Below are 12,686 nucleotides of genomic sequence, written 5' to 3' on the forward strand. Positions count from 1 at the left end.
TTTGCGGTCCAATAAAATGCAAAGGATTTTATTTAAATCCCTCTTGTAACTGCACACCGCTCAAATATTCTGTTTCCCTGGAGATCCTCACAGCACAGAAGCTAAAGAAGCTCCAACTTTGGCTTCACCGGGACTTTAAGAGATGGTGCCACATGAACACAGTTCAAAGACGGTGTCTGACCCACCTTGGCGCTGAACTGGTTGAACTCTCCGTTCTCGTGGCCAGCGATGACGAACTCTCCCAGCGGTCCCCACACAGCGCTGGTTATCTTGTGGTCATTGCATGGTAGCGACAGGTAGGGCTGGTTGTCCTCTGCAGAGACAGAAACGCAGTTATTCTACCACACTACAACTGTAACAGAAGATAATCTCCTTTAAATATGATGTAATCATACAGTGATGTGTGACACCATGACTTTGTTAAATACTGAGAGAGAGCTACATCCTATTTCCTGCGGAGGAATATTGCAGTTTTTAATTAAATACAAATTCAACATTTGCAACGATGAATGATTTTCAATCCACTTACATGAATTTGCAGTACATATCTAATTATTGCTGCTAATGTAATAAAAAAAGAGCCACATAAGTTACTCTTTTGACTTTAGTGTGCCGTTACACCCCGGTGTGCAGTGCGTACCGATCTGCTGTGGATCCCTCAGGTCGAAGAAGTTCAGGAAGCACTGGTAACCCATCTGCTTGTCTGTGGAAAACATGATGATGTTGCCGCTGAAGTCGAAGCCGCACGTTCTGACAGCGGAGTTGGTGTCGAGCAGAGCCAGCTGTTTACCTGTTAGGCACAGAGACACGGGGAGTTAGTGGATGTAGGACACACGCTTTGTTCTTGGAGTGCAGCTCGTCTCTACATACCGGTCTGACAGTCCCACAGTCGACAGCTGTTGTCTGCGGATCCCGTCAATACGTTTTTAGTGTCCCCTGAGAGAGTGCACGTTAAGGAGCCCAGCATGTATGAGAACAGACACTGCATCACATGAACGCAATAAAACAACGCAAACAAGTGTGTTTCTTGAAGAAGGATACAGTCACAGTCCACACACCACACGGCTCCTGTGTGTCCATTGTAGGTGCCGAGCCTCTCTCCGTTGACAGAGTACCACACGTTGGTTACCTACAGTGGGAGACATTACAATATAAGTTAATACCAAACACAATTGCAGGTGGAATAACAAGATAACGGCAGAGCATGTGTTCGTTATCTCACCGTGTCTTTGGCTACAGAGAAGAGCAGGTCTCCTTCTCGGTTGTACTTGATTTGAGTGATGGACCTCTCGTGGCCCTGGAGCAGGATGGGTCTCTGGGGAGAGAGGGAGACCTGTTAACTTGATATAACAGTACAGCCATTTGCTTCAAATGAGGAGCAGGTGACTGACTCCATGAAGTGCTATGGCGTTTATTATTGAGGACAATAGGTGGTCGGTGATGACGAACCAGCTATACATGTTGTGTTTACTTAATTCATCTTAGCGTATTGTAGACCAGTGCAGTTCAAACAGCCGGTGAATCATCTTGCATCTCTCACAACATGCAGCCAACAGTCGTGCTAACATTGGCTAATTCTTAAGCTAACGTTAGCCAGGCTAGATATGCTAGCTTAGCTAAACCGGAGCTAACAGTCTCAGCACGATGAGACTTTATTCTGATATATATATATATATATATATATATACATAGCTCGCGACAGACAGTCACTAATAAATATTCACAAACCATGGTCGTCAGCTGGGTGTAACCAGTCGATCCAGTATATTCACAGCGACTCCCGTAAAAAAAAGAGAAAAGATCAGCACTCGTGTTTCAGGGCGCCGGAGCAGCGGCGGAAGAGGAAGATGACGTGTTTCCGGCGCAGAAAGGAAGAATAACGTTAGCACGCCCTCTCTCGGTGATACTGTAGTACTGCACCCAAATCACCTTAACGCTCAATCCCTTCAGTTTAAAGGTGTTTAAATAGGATTTAAAGGAAATATAAATTGATTTATTAAAGGTAAAGCACACAATGTGCTATTATAAATATCTATAAACATTGATTCAATTCTGTGATGTGCATTTTTTAACAATGAAAAAGACGAAAAGTACATTTTTGAAGACACATCAAATTCAAATGTAGTTTTGTGGTCTAAAAGTGCAAAAACTGCACACACCTTTCTCATATTAAAACATGCGTTTACATCTTAAATCTTTTCTAAATCAGCCAACACGGTCAATCAACAAACAACTGAAATACACACCATTACATTTTTTATTTAACAAGAAACAAAATATACAGGGCCAGATAAAAGTACTGCAAAAGACAAAAGAAAGGAAACATCTTTGGTTCCTTCTCATGGTCAATGAAGCTCCACATCTACCACGGGACCAGAGGTACAACGATTCTGTCCTGTGGGACAATGGAAGAAACTACGTCTGCCATTTCTATTTCAATTGAAAATGAGTCTATACGTTGACGCCTTGTTACCAATGCTACATATGAAGTAGAGCATAAGAATGACTGAAGAGAAATGCACGTGTGGGAGTCAAACTACGATTCAGAAGTCCAATAACTCGGCTCAGTCACTGCACCGCGTGAAAGCACCAGGAAGTTGCACAACATTACGTTCAATGTCCGACATCTATCGAGATTAATAAGCTTCAAACCTAAGCAAAAATAAAGTTCTGCTGTGAGATATGTTGTCTGTTTATACAATACATCCATGCGAGACAGTGGAGTTAATGAATATACATTCTCAGCTAAGTGCTCGTCAGTTGAGACAGCCACAGGAAAAGAAACAGACAAGCGTTGCATAGAGGTCCTCCAACATTCTAGTAGAAACCTGATAACAAGCTACTGCCATTACCAGGGATGGGAGGAGACAATCATAGCCATGTGTCTTACACAACCCTTTTATGGTGTTGTTGTTCCACACAAAGGTCCTTTGAACACACACACACACACACGCACACACGCACACACGCACACAAGCTCTAAGTGGTCGTCATTATAAGGTTATAAGCAGACATGTAAAAATAATGCAGCTAACAACTGAACTCAGGAAGGTTAGGAATGAAAAGTCATGAAATGAACACCGTATTACATTTTGTAAATGTGTAACAAGATCTATGTTATCGTGGTGTTCTGTAAAATACATACATTTCAACATCAGAGAGTATGCTTCAAACAATAAATACAAATGAGAAAAACTGCACAAAAGAAGCAGTGTGACGCAAACAAAGAATGATTTCCCTAAAACGGTCCACAAGAACTGAAAACTCTGAAACTAAAGAAAAGCGAATGAGAGAAATCTAGAGCGAGTGAGAAACGTCCTTCAATACATTTGTAGAATTCTAGATTATTTCTATGATATTAAGAATTGGACTGGCCAAAGAAATGATCATCTTCACATCCCCGTTAAGACTTCAGCAGAAAGAAAAACATTCAATTACTGGGAATGGATTTTAAAACATCACACACACACACACACACACACACACACACACACACACACACTGATGACTCCTCTTGTCATTTACCTGCCTGGCTTGTGTCATCCCGAGCAGCGCTGTTGCTTTTTCTCGCTGAGTTGTATTTGATGCAAATCAAAAAAAGGGAATGTGCAGTGAAACACAGAGGCAGCCGGTGCATTTACATGCACACTGTCAAGTAGTACTGATAATTAGATTATTACAGATTGCTGCTGCCGTCATATAAACAGGGTCAAGTTAAGGTGTAAGTTTCTAGCAGAGCTGGATAACTTCTCTTTTTTGAATTACTGTGATCAGTGAAGTCTGAACTCTGTCGATATTTTTGGTCGACTGAAAGCCACAAACAGCAGCATGTGAAACACGTCTTTTGGAGTGTCACCTTTAGTCACCTTAACGAGGTCATTCACAGTAACAGTTATGGTGTGCATGTAAATGTACTGACATAATGTACGCTATAAAGCCTGCAGGGCATGCTGGGAGGACACAAGTTAACCTTGCTATCTGATCTGCTTCTGGACCAGTGTTTCACATCACTTTCATCCAGCTGAGGAGGAGCGGCTTGCAGGCTGGTGGCTTCATATTAGGTGGCTTGATGCTGGAGGGGGGAGAGAGGAGGCCGTGAGCAGCGTTAGCTTCATTCAGCGACGGGCAGAGCCCTCGCCTCTTCTAGCGGGGCGTCTGTGTCCAGTTCTTGGTCACAGTGGCAGGACTGGGAGCAGGGGGCGGAGTCCGGGACAGGGAGGCTGTCGGGATGCAACAGAGAGTCTGTGGGCGGCGGAGAGGGGGAGTCGGTCTGCGGGTCAGAGGCGGGGGCGACGGCGTCCTGACCGCTGAGGTTCTGAACCTTCTTGTTGAGCTCGTTGCGTTCGACTTTCAGGGCCCGTCGAAGCTTCTCCAGCCGCTGCACTTTACCCTGGAGAGCTTCAAACTCAACGTCCCGCACAGACTTCTGGAGACGACACACACACACACACACACACACACACACACACACACACACACACACGCGATGCACACGTCAGCCTTTGATCAAATAAATCGCCACATCTGAACTGAATATCCATCATTATAAAAAAATAAGTACTGTATTCTGGCGATCTCAAAGTGGTCGGTCAACAAACAACCTTAAAAGCTGCTTTACCTCTTCTGACATCTCCATGAGAGCCTTGTTGCTGCTCTCCCACCTGGACCGATACATAGCCGTCTCCTTCTCCAGCTTCTTGATCTTTTTAGTCATCTGAGACACAAAAGGAAACACAACCGTCACGTCCTGCAAAAAGCGAATACAATTCGTCCTCTCAATCTTACGGCCTCGGACACCTCACCTTCTCCATCTCCTGTTTGAACGTGGTGAAGACTTCATTGCTCTTGGACAAAGTGGTCTGAAACTCTTCGAACTTCTCTGTGTACAGTGAGAGCTGAACAACAACAACACAACAGGTTTGATCATATTAGGATGCAAACATTGTCAATCACAGTCCGACTGTAAAAGGTGAAGAGTAAAGGCTTGATGAGAAACCTGCTGCTTGAGGTGAACTTCCTGCTGCTTCATTAGCTCACACATCCTTTGAGACTCCACGGCTTCTTTCAGCAGCTGAGGAGACCAATCCCGGGAACATATACGCATTAAAAACAGGAGGACACACACACACACAGTGCTTGTTTTTGTAAATGTGAGTCAGGAGGATAATTACAAAGTGTTTCTCTCTGTCGTGGCATTTCTCCGACTCCCTCAGCAGCTCCTGAGCGTGTTGCAGCTTGGCGTCCACCAGCTGCTGCTGCAGATCTTTGTGATTCACCAGTTTGTCTATGTGCTGGTCAGAGAAATACAAAGCCTGTCACACATCCCGTAAAAGGCATTCCGCTTGCAGTTTGAAATCAAAGAGAACTAAAGCCCTTAAAGGACGCCGTTGTGGAGGACAGTGCGCACAAACCTCTTCTCGTAGTTTGTACTGTTCGTACAGCTTCTTCAGTTTCTCGGCCAGCTCCGTGTTCTCTTGTCGGAGGCTGGCGTTCCTCTCGTTGTGCTGCTCCATCTGAGCCTGGATGTCGTTCAGCGTCACCTGGAAGTGGGAGGTCACCTCCTTCCTTTTCTCCTCCTCCAGACGCGTTCTTTGCATTCCCTCCTCCTGCAGACGGACAGAAGTTGAAGATAGAAGTGGAAAATGATGTGCTGCTTGTTTCCACTTTGAAAAGCTGGCTAACCTCAGAATCATCTTAAAGTGATCAATTCTGGTTATTCGGTAATGCACCTCAACAAACTACAGTTTAAAAAAACATCTGGAAAACAAACTTTTAGCAAATGCATCTCATGAAGGCAGCTAATCGAAGGAGTCAAAGACCCAAAACTGCGTTTAAATAAACTGATAAATACACAGAAACTGGACCTTAGACAGGCCACAGCTGCAGGAAGTCATTTATCGGATGGATGCAGCAGTTAGGAGTCTACATGCAGGACGCCGGTGCTGTTCCGTTACCTTCAGAGTGCGGTTGTGTCTCTGTAGCTCCCTGCAGAGACTCTCCAGCTTGCTGCGAGCCAGCAGGGCTTTGCTGTGCTCGTTCCTCAGGTTGTCTTTCTCCTGGACCACCTGGTTCTGCTTCTTCTGCAGCACCCGCATCTGCTTCTGGGTGTTGCGGTGCTCCTCCAGCTGTCACAGACACACAGAGGCATTTTGATGTTGTTCCACAAGATTGGACAGCTGATATTAGACTTGTTTTACCAAACAGGACGCCTCGAAAACAAAATGATGCCGTGTGTTAATTACATGTTACGGTTCATCTGTTTGGGGTCATAGACACTCGTCACTTGGTAATATTAAAACAATACTATTATCATCTGAAGTTAACTACTTTGTTTTCTAATAAGCTGTTCAACAAGTAGTAGAGTAGTAGTATAATTACAGTTGGGTATTATATATCTAAATATATCGATATTGGGATATGAGACTGGGTATCATCTTGGATTTTGGATAATGGTTTTAAAGGCTTCATTACAGTAAAGTGATGTAATGTTTTAACAGTCTGTTTTACTATTTGTCTTAACCCACGGAGTCAATATATCCACATTACTAATGATTATTGATCAAAAATAGCACCAATAGTGAACCCAAAAGTATCGATATCGAGGTATTTGTTAACAAATATTGTGATATTTGATTTTCTACAGATCGACCCCGTATGTAATGTGACCTACATTAACCGTACATTGCTTCCTTCGTAATGGGACTACAGCACATGATGCTAAAACAACACGGAGGCTTTGCTTCTCCTTTAGCCAATAGCAGCACAGCGGACCCATCTTCATCCATCAGCTGGGACACACACATCACACACATCAGCTTCATTCAGCTCTCGTACATCCAAACACACACACACACACGGTCTACCTCTCAAACGTTCATGCACACCAACCCACCGAAATGTTTTAAAGATCAACAGTAGTGCTTCGGGCTAGACTTTGCGTGAAACACTCACCAGTTCAGCGTACTTCTTACAGAGGCCTCCAAGCTTTTCCTCCGGGGTGCTCAGTGTGTTCAGAGTCTGCATGAGAAGAGTGATCTCTTTGCCTGTGTCAACAAGTTGAATAGAGACAGGACACAATCAGAGAGCCGGTTAGAAAACACATAACTAGCCTCCAAACTGTTAACAGTTATCTGTAATAAGCAATTATTAGAGATGCTCCTTACCCAGACCCTTCACTTTCTTCTTCTCCTGAGTCTTCTTCTGCCCTCCGTTGCCAGCTCCGTTGACTTTGCCCTCTGGCTTGCCGCCCCCCCGCTCGTTGCTCAGGCCGTTGAGCTCGGGGCTGTGTGACTGGCCGTTGGGCACGGAGCAGGCGTCGTCTGAAATGGTTTCCCGACAGTATGTGCTGAGGATGTCCTCCAGCTGCCGGCTCAGCTCCTCAGCCATGTCACATTGAGAAAGGGCCGCCTCTGCAACTAGACGCAGTAAAGGGAGGGAAAAAGGGACATTTTTTTTTTGTGAATTCTTGGAATCAGACGTGGCAAAAAGTTGAGGCACTTGCAGTGAAGCTTCAAAGACATTTAGTCTTTAAAATAACTCCAAAAATGGCAAGTGGCTGATAAAACACAATGTGATAAAAACAAAAGTAATTTACCAGTGTCTTTGCTGATGACTAGTGAGAAAGATGAACCAATTATTAAGGATTAAATATATCAATCATTGTTGTTATTAATGCTGATCTATTACAACTCAATGCACTCTAGCCATCCACAGTGGCAGGTAGGACAACTACGTCCTCTCCCAACAGAGACCATCACCGGTTCTCATGTAACAGAGACGGTCCTGTCAACAACGTACAATGTACCTGGTAAATAGTTCAAACTTTACCTTCACTTCCTGCCTCGTTGCCTTGTGAAGGTGTGACAGTCTGTGGAGACGTGTCCGTCTGTGGCGACGTGTCCGTCTGTGGCGGCGTGTCCGTCTGTGGCGGCGTGTCCGTCTGTGGCGACGTGTCCGTCTGTGGAGACGTGTCCGTCTGTGGCGGCGTGTCCGTCTGTGGCGGCGTGTCCGTCTGAGGTTCAGACTCTTTGGGGCTGTTGCTGTCCAAGCTGTCTTTTGCAGGTGACTCCGTCCCTCCTGGTGTCGGCGGAGCGTCCTCACCGCCCTGGGTGGCAGACTCTTCTTGTCTGTCTTGTTTTTTCATCTCTGGTATCTGTTACAAGTAGAAAAAGTCACGTACAGTTAAACTACTTAAATAAATTATATAAAAAAATGTACAATATATACAATAAAAATAAGAGTAAAAAATATTAAATATAAAAAAATGCACAATATGAACAATAAAAATAAGAGTAAAAAATATTTTAAAAAAGCACAATATATACAATGAAATATAATATTATATATCTAACTAAACAGTAGTGCAAAGATTGAACCAAACAACAAACATAGCTGCGTAGTGTTTGTCAAAGTTATTAAGTCACAAAACATCCTCTTTCTGGTGATAACGGACGTTACATTTACTAGATTATTTGCATAAACACGTTCAACCACCAGACTAATTTAAGTGGGACTTCGTAACACTTTCCTGTAAATTGGGTTAAACCTTCTCGTTACAAGAAGCACTACCTCATGTGTTCACGTATGTTTATAACACTAGCTTTAGCTTGCGTACTAACATATGCCATGACAAAGCTAAGCTATATTTCCTATTAAGAGTGCCAGGTCCTCGCTAGCTTTCGCTTTACTATCACGTTAGCTAGCACCTGCTAACGCTCGTTAGCCTCAAGATGCGTCGAAATTAGCTTGTAAATTAATTTGTTTTTACCTCTAAAAATAAAGACGGACTACAAACGTACTCGTCTGTGAATTATATCCCATGTTCTCTGATATTAGGGAGTTTGTTTACCTTCAGACTCAAAGGGGGAAACAGCTAGTGTGTGTCTGCGAACTGCGGGTTTCCACAACAGCGTGAGCCAGAAAAAAAGGAAAAAGACTTCCGGTGCTAACTTTTAATTCTTCTTCTTTTAGTTTATAAACGGCGGTTTACATCCCGAACTGGTACTTTTGTCGCCACCTACAGCAGCAATATGTGTACACGTAAATAAAAATAACTGTAAAAATATAAAAAATCAAATGCACAGTATATACAATAAGAATAACAGTAAAATAGTATATATAAAATGCACAATATATACAATGAAATAGAATATCAAATTAACTAACAATTATTAATGTCAAAATTAACCTTGCGTATATATTTTATAAATAATATGGATAGAATCCAGTAATACAATATTTATTTTAAAAAGAGAACCAGGACATTCTGATGTAGCATTTCAAAATTAAAGCCCTTCAAAATCACATTCATGAGACAATTTGTCTAATTTCAGATGAGATGGTGCAGAATTCATGGTTCCATCAATTATGGCAAGTCGTCCAGGTCCTGAAGCTGCAAAGCAGCCCCAGACCATCACACTACCACCACCATGTTTGACTGTTGGTATGTTGTTTTTATGAAATGCTGTTAGTTTTACGCCAGATATAACGGGACGCACACCTTACAAAAAGTTCAACTTTTGTCTCGTCAGTCCAAAGAATATTTGCCCAAAAGTCTCGGGGGACCATCAAGATGTCTTTTGGCAAATGTGAGACGAGCCTGTGTGTTCTTCTTGCTCAGCAGTGGCTGTCGCCTTGGAACTCTCCCCTGGATGCCGTCTTTCTTATTGTTGAATCATGAACACTGACCTTAACCGAGGCCTGCAGTTCTTTAGATGTTGTTCTGGGGTCTTTTATGACGACCTGGATGAGTCGGCAAATACTTTTTCACAGCACTGTATATACTGTAATACAGTAACATTGCATTGTGATCAAAGATGAAACATTTGCATTAAAGGGTTGCAACGTAACTTTATTTGTTTTGTACAGTATTTCCACTGAACAACTTTAAATTCAATATATTTTCCTTTACACGTTTTTTTTAATATTGTTGCCGTTTCCTGTATGCATTTGTTTTGTTTTTCATGTTCGTGTTTGTGTGTCGTGTATAAGTTTTCTCGTCACTCATTCATACCGTCGATAAAGTCAAGTCAAGTCACAGTTTTAAAGAGTAATTTAGAGCAGAGCGAAAAAAAAAAAAAAAAAAAAAAAAAAAAAAATCATAAACAATAGAGAAAAATAAATACATGTAAAAAGAAATGAGGACCAGAGCAGAGAATACACATCAGGACTGGTCAGTGGTGGCGTATGAAAAGTATTTTTACAAACATGTAGCATTGTAAACATTTGTAGCATAGACAACATGACCAAGCCAAGCGTGGCTTCAGATTTTTGATATTAGACTTGAACAGCTTCTAGGACGGAAGACGAGTCAGATTTGAGATATTTCGTGATGTCTGTTCATTCCCCTTTTAGATAACAAGGTTCCTGATCATGCAGCCAGACTAGGACTAAACACAATTATCCAAAAATATAGCCCAGAATATCCTGATCAGGAAAAAAAGATCAAGAAAAAGCAGGAAAGGCTTGTATCCTCAACTCCTATTTATTTTCCTCTCTTTTTATATTTTCTCCGTGTGACATGTTCCAATGAGGCTTTTACTCCACTTCTCAGAAGTGATTAGAATTGCATCTGAATCCCTGTCGATGTATCAGAACATACATATTAGTTTAACTTATAATACTTTTTAATGTAAATCACTGAATCCAGATTTTTAATCTTAGAAAAATGTCCAGTAGTTGCCTCGGTTAGCTTCACCTTTAGAGAGCCGTTAGCTAGTCGGTGGATCTGTGCCTCTGGGGTGCCTGATTTTGGACAATATAGTTATTGCAGTCTTCAGGATTATTTAGTTTTTTTTAACTCCCTGAAACAGTACTTGAACTTGAGAAAAAAATAAAACTGAGAAGAGAGGGACTGAGCTATTGCAGCTTCTAATGAAAAGAAGCAAGTTTTCAAATGGCCTGAAGCAAAAACTCTGTCATGCCGACTGGGACAAACCAAGTCTTATCGACTGGGTCAAACCAAGTGAATTACAATAAGTCGAGTATTGAAAACAAAGACATCAAGTAAATCCTTTCAACCAGCCTTCAGGATGACAAAACTTTGGTAAACTATGACAATAACGGTTAGTACCTGCAATTGTCTGCTATGATAGTCGTTTAAATTTCCACAATTTTGCATCATCTGCCACATGCCAGTACTAGAATATTTCCATCAGCGCTGAGTTTGAGGGGCCGGCTGTGGGGACCCCATGAAAATGCTAAATATTACACTCCCGTTTCCACCGCATGAAATCATTTGTATGATTCCAAAGAAACAGCTGCAGCTTAGCTATGCACAGTGAAAACCATTAGAAGACTAATAATGGAAAATAAGTAGCTGCAAAAGACCAGTTTTATGTAATTACTCAAGTCATTTCCCCACCGACAGAATTAAACTGCCTTAATTGAATTCCTTATTGAGGCGCCCACAGTAATGCATGCCACTCTTCCCATAGAATCAATGGCAAATAAGGTAACTTTAAAGATAAGGAAAATAGAGCAGCAATGTTCTGCACAAAACGTGTGCACATTCAAGTAAATAAGAAGATATAAAGAAAATAATCTACAAGTCAAAGACAGATACATAAGAACCTCCAGTCTTTGTTGGTCGGATTGGCACTTTTGTGAATAGGAGTTCATTTTTCAGAAATATAAATAGTTTTCTTCCTGGTTGATGCACTGATTTCTTTTCTTTTTTTTTTTCTTTGCAATTCTGGCGTTATTTGTAGGCCAAGCTCAGAATTAGCACTGAAATCGAAGACTTCAGGTATAAATGCGGTTCTACGCTATATCTGTCGTGTAGAGGCAAGTTCTTGATGCTCAATTATTCATGATTTGAACTCTTATGTCTTACCGGGAGCACACGTGTTCTGTGGATAACGTAACTCACTCGCTAACATATCAATGAACGGTTTAACCCTCGCGTGTAATAGCAGCCTGTTACACTAGAATATTATGTCAATGGAAGTTTATGGCTTATGTAAAAACATAATACTGAAAGAAACCAAATGGAAAAATCGACGTCCGTCTATCCAAAAAAGAAACCTCTTTGATGAAAGTGTATTTCCAAGTACACGCACTATTCAACAGACTAATCCAGAGTATTTTCGTTGAGATTAACATAATTCTGTTCACAGCTTCATGACTTAATATTCAGGCTGGTTCAGTGATCCACATAACCGGCGCTCCCAGACTCGGATCGGGACATAAGTTGTATAGAGTCAATCAAACCTCTTCCTCACACAGTGCCCGTCAGTCAAAACATCACACAGCCACAGTTCTGCTCAATCCACAAAGCTTGAAGCCTGATCCCAGATCAGCTCCTGTCACAGGCAAAAGGCTGATCCAGGGTCAGGGTTTACAGGGCTAATTCAAACCATCGTAAGTCATGTGGCTAGAAACAAGAAAAAAAAAAAAAAAGAAAGTTTCCATGACACCTCTTTGTGCACCGAATCACATTTGAATACGCAAAAACAAAACAACTACACTACGTGACCTGAAATCAAAAAACAGCCAAAACGGCAATTTTCACTCTCAAAGAAGAACTACTTTTTTTCTACTCCAAAGACGATGGAAACTTTATTTTTCTTGCCACTAGCCACTCATCTGTGAGAGGTGTGTGTACAGTGTCTGCTGGTGTTGTATGCAAGTGTGCATGAAGTGTGTGCAAATACACACTATTTGAATTTCGTTGTATTTGCGCATAT

At 41.9% G+C, this 12,686-nt stretch overlaps 2 protein-coding genes across 2 annotated transcripts in view; both read right to left on the minus strand.

Annotated features, from left to right (window-relative positions):
• Positions 1 to 1,856, minus strand: part of eif3i (eukaryotic translation initiation factor 3, subunit I) — a 13,628-nt gene extending 11,772 nt beyond the window's left edge. The window contains exons 1-6 of the mRNA XM_031853947.1: positions 1,729 to 1,856; positions 1,223 to 1,315; positions 1,042 to 1,129; positions 871 to 936; positions 641 to 790; positions 186 to 313 (exon numbers count right to left, since the gene is read on the minus strand). Coding sequence (XP_031709807.1) covers positions 186 to 313; positions 641 to 790; positions 871 to 936; positions 1,042 to 1,129; positions 1,223 to 1,315; positions 1,729 to 1,731 — 528 coding nt within the window. The 5' untranslated portion in view covers positions 1,732 to 1,856. The remainder of the gene's footprint in view (positions 1 to 185; positions 314 to 640; positions 791 to 870; positions 937 to 1,041; positions 1,130 to 1,222; positions 1,316 to 1,728) is intronic.
• Positions 1,857 to 2,239: 383 nt separating this feature from the next.
• On the minus strand, positions 2,240 to 8,915 carry txlna (taxilin alpha). Its single transcript, XM_031853945.1, has 11 exons — positions 8,849 to 8,915; positions 7,828 to 8,152; positions 7,164 to 7,415; positions 6,952 to 7,043; positions 5,955 to 6,125; positions 5,412 to 5,606; positions 5,172 to 5,291; positions 4,997 to 5,071; positions 4,803 to 4,895; positions 4,619 to 4,714; positions 2,240 to 4,426 (listed from the first exon to the last, which is right to left on the minus strand). The coding sequence occupies exons 2-11, from the start codon at positions 8,141 to 8,143 to the stop codon at positions 4,112 to 4,114; spliced, it is 1,725 nt and encodes a 574-aa protein (XP_031709805.1). The 5' UTR covers positions 8,144 to 8,152; positions 8,849 to 8,915; the 3' UTR covers positions 2,240 to 4,111.
• Between the last annotated feature and the right edge of the window lie 3,771 nt (positions 8,916 to 12,686).

The sequence above is a fragment of the Anarrhichthys ocellatus genome, unplaced genomic scaffold (genome assembly GCF_004355925.1).
Source record: "Anarrhichthys ocellatus isolate YVR2014 unplaced genomic scaffold, GSC_Weel_1.0 scaffold14, whole genome shotgun sequence".
NCBI lineage: Eukaryota > Metazoa > Chordata > Actinopteri > Perciformes > Anarhichadidae > Anarrhichthys > Anarrhichthys ocellatus.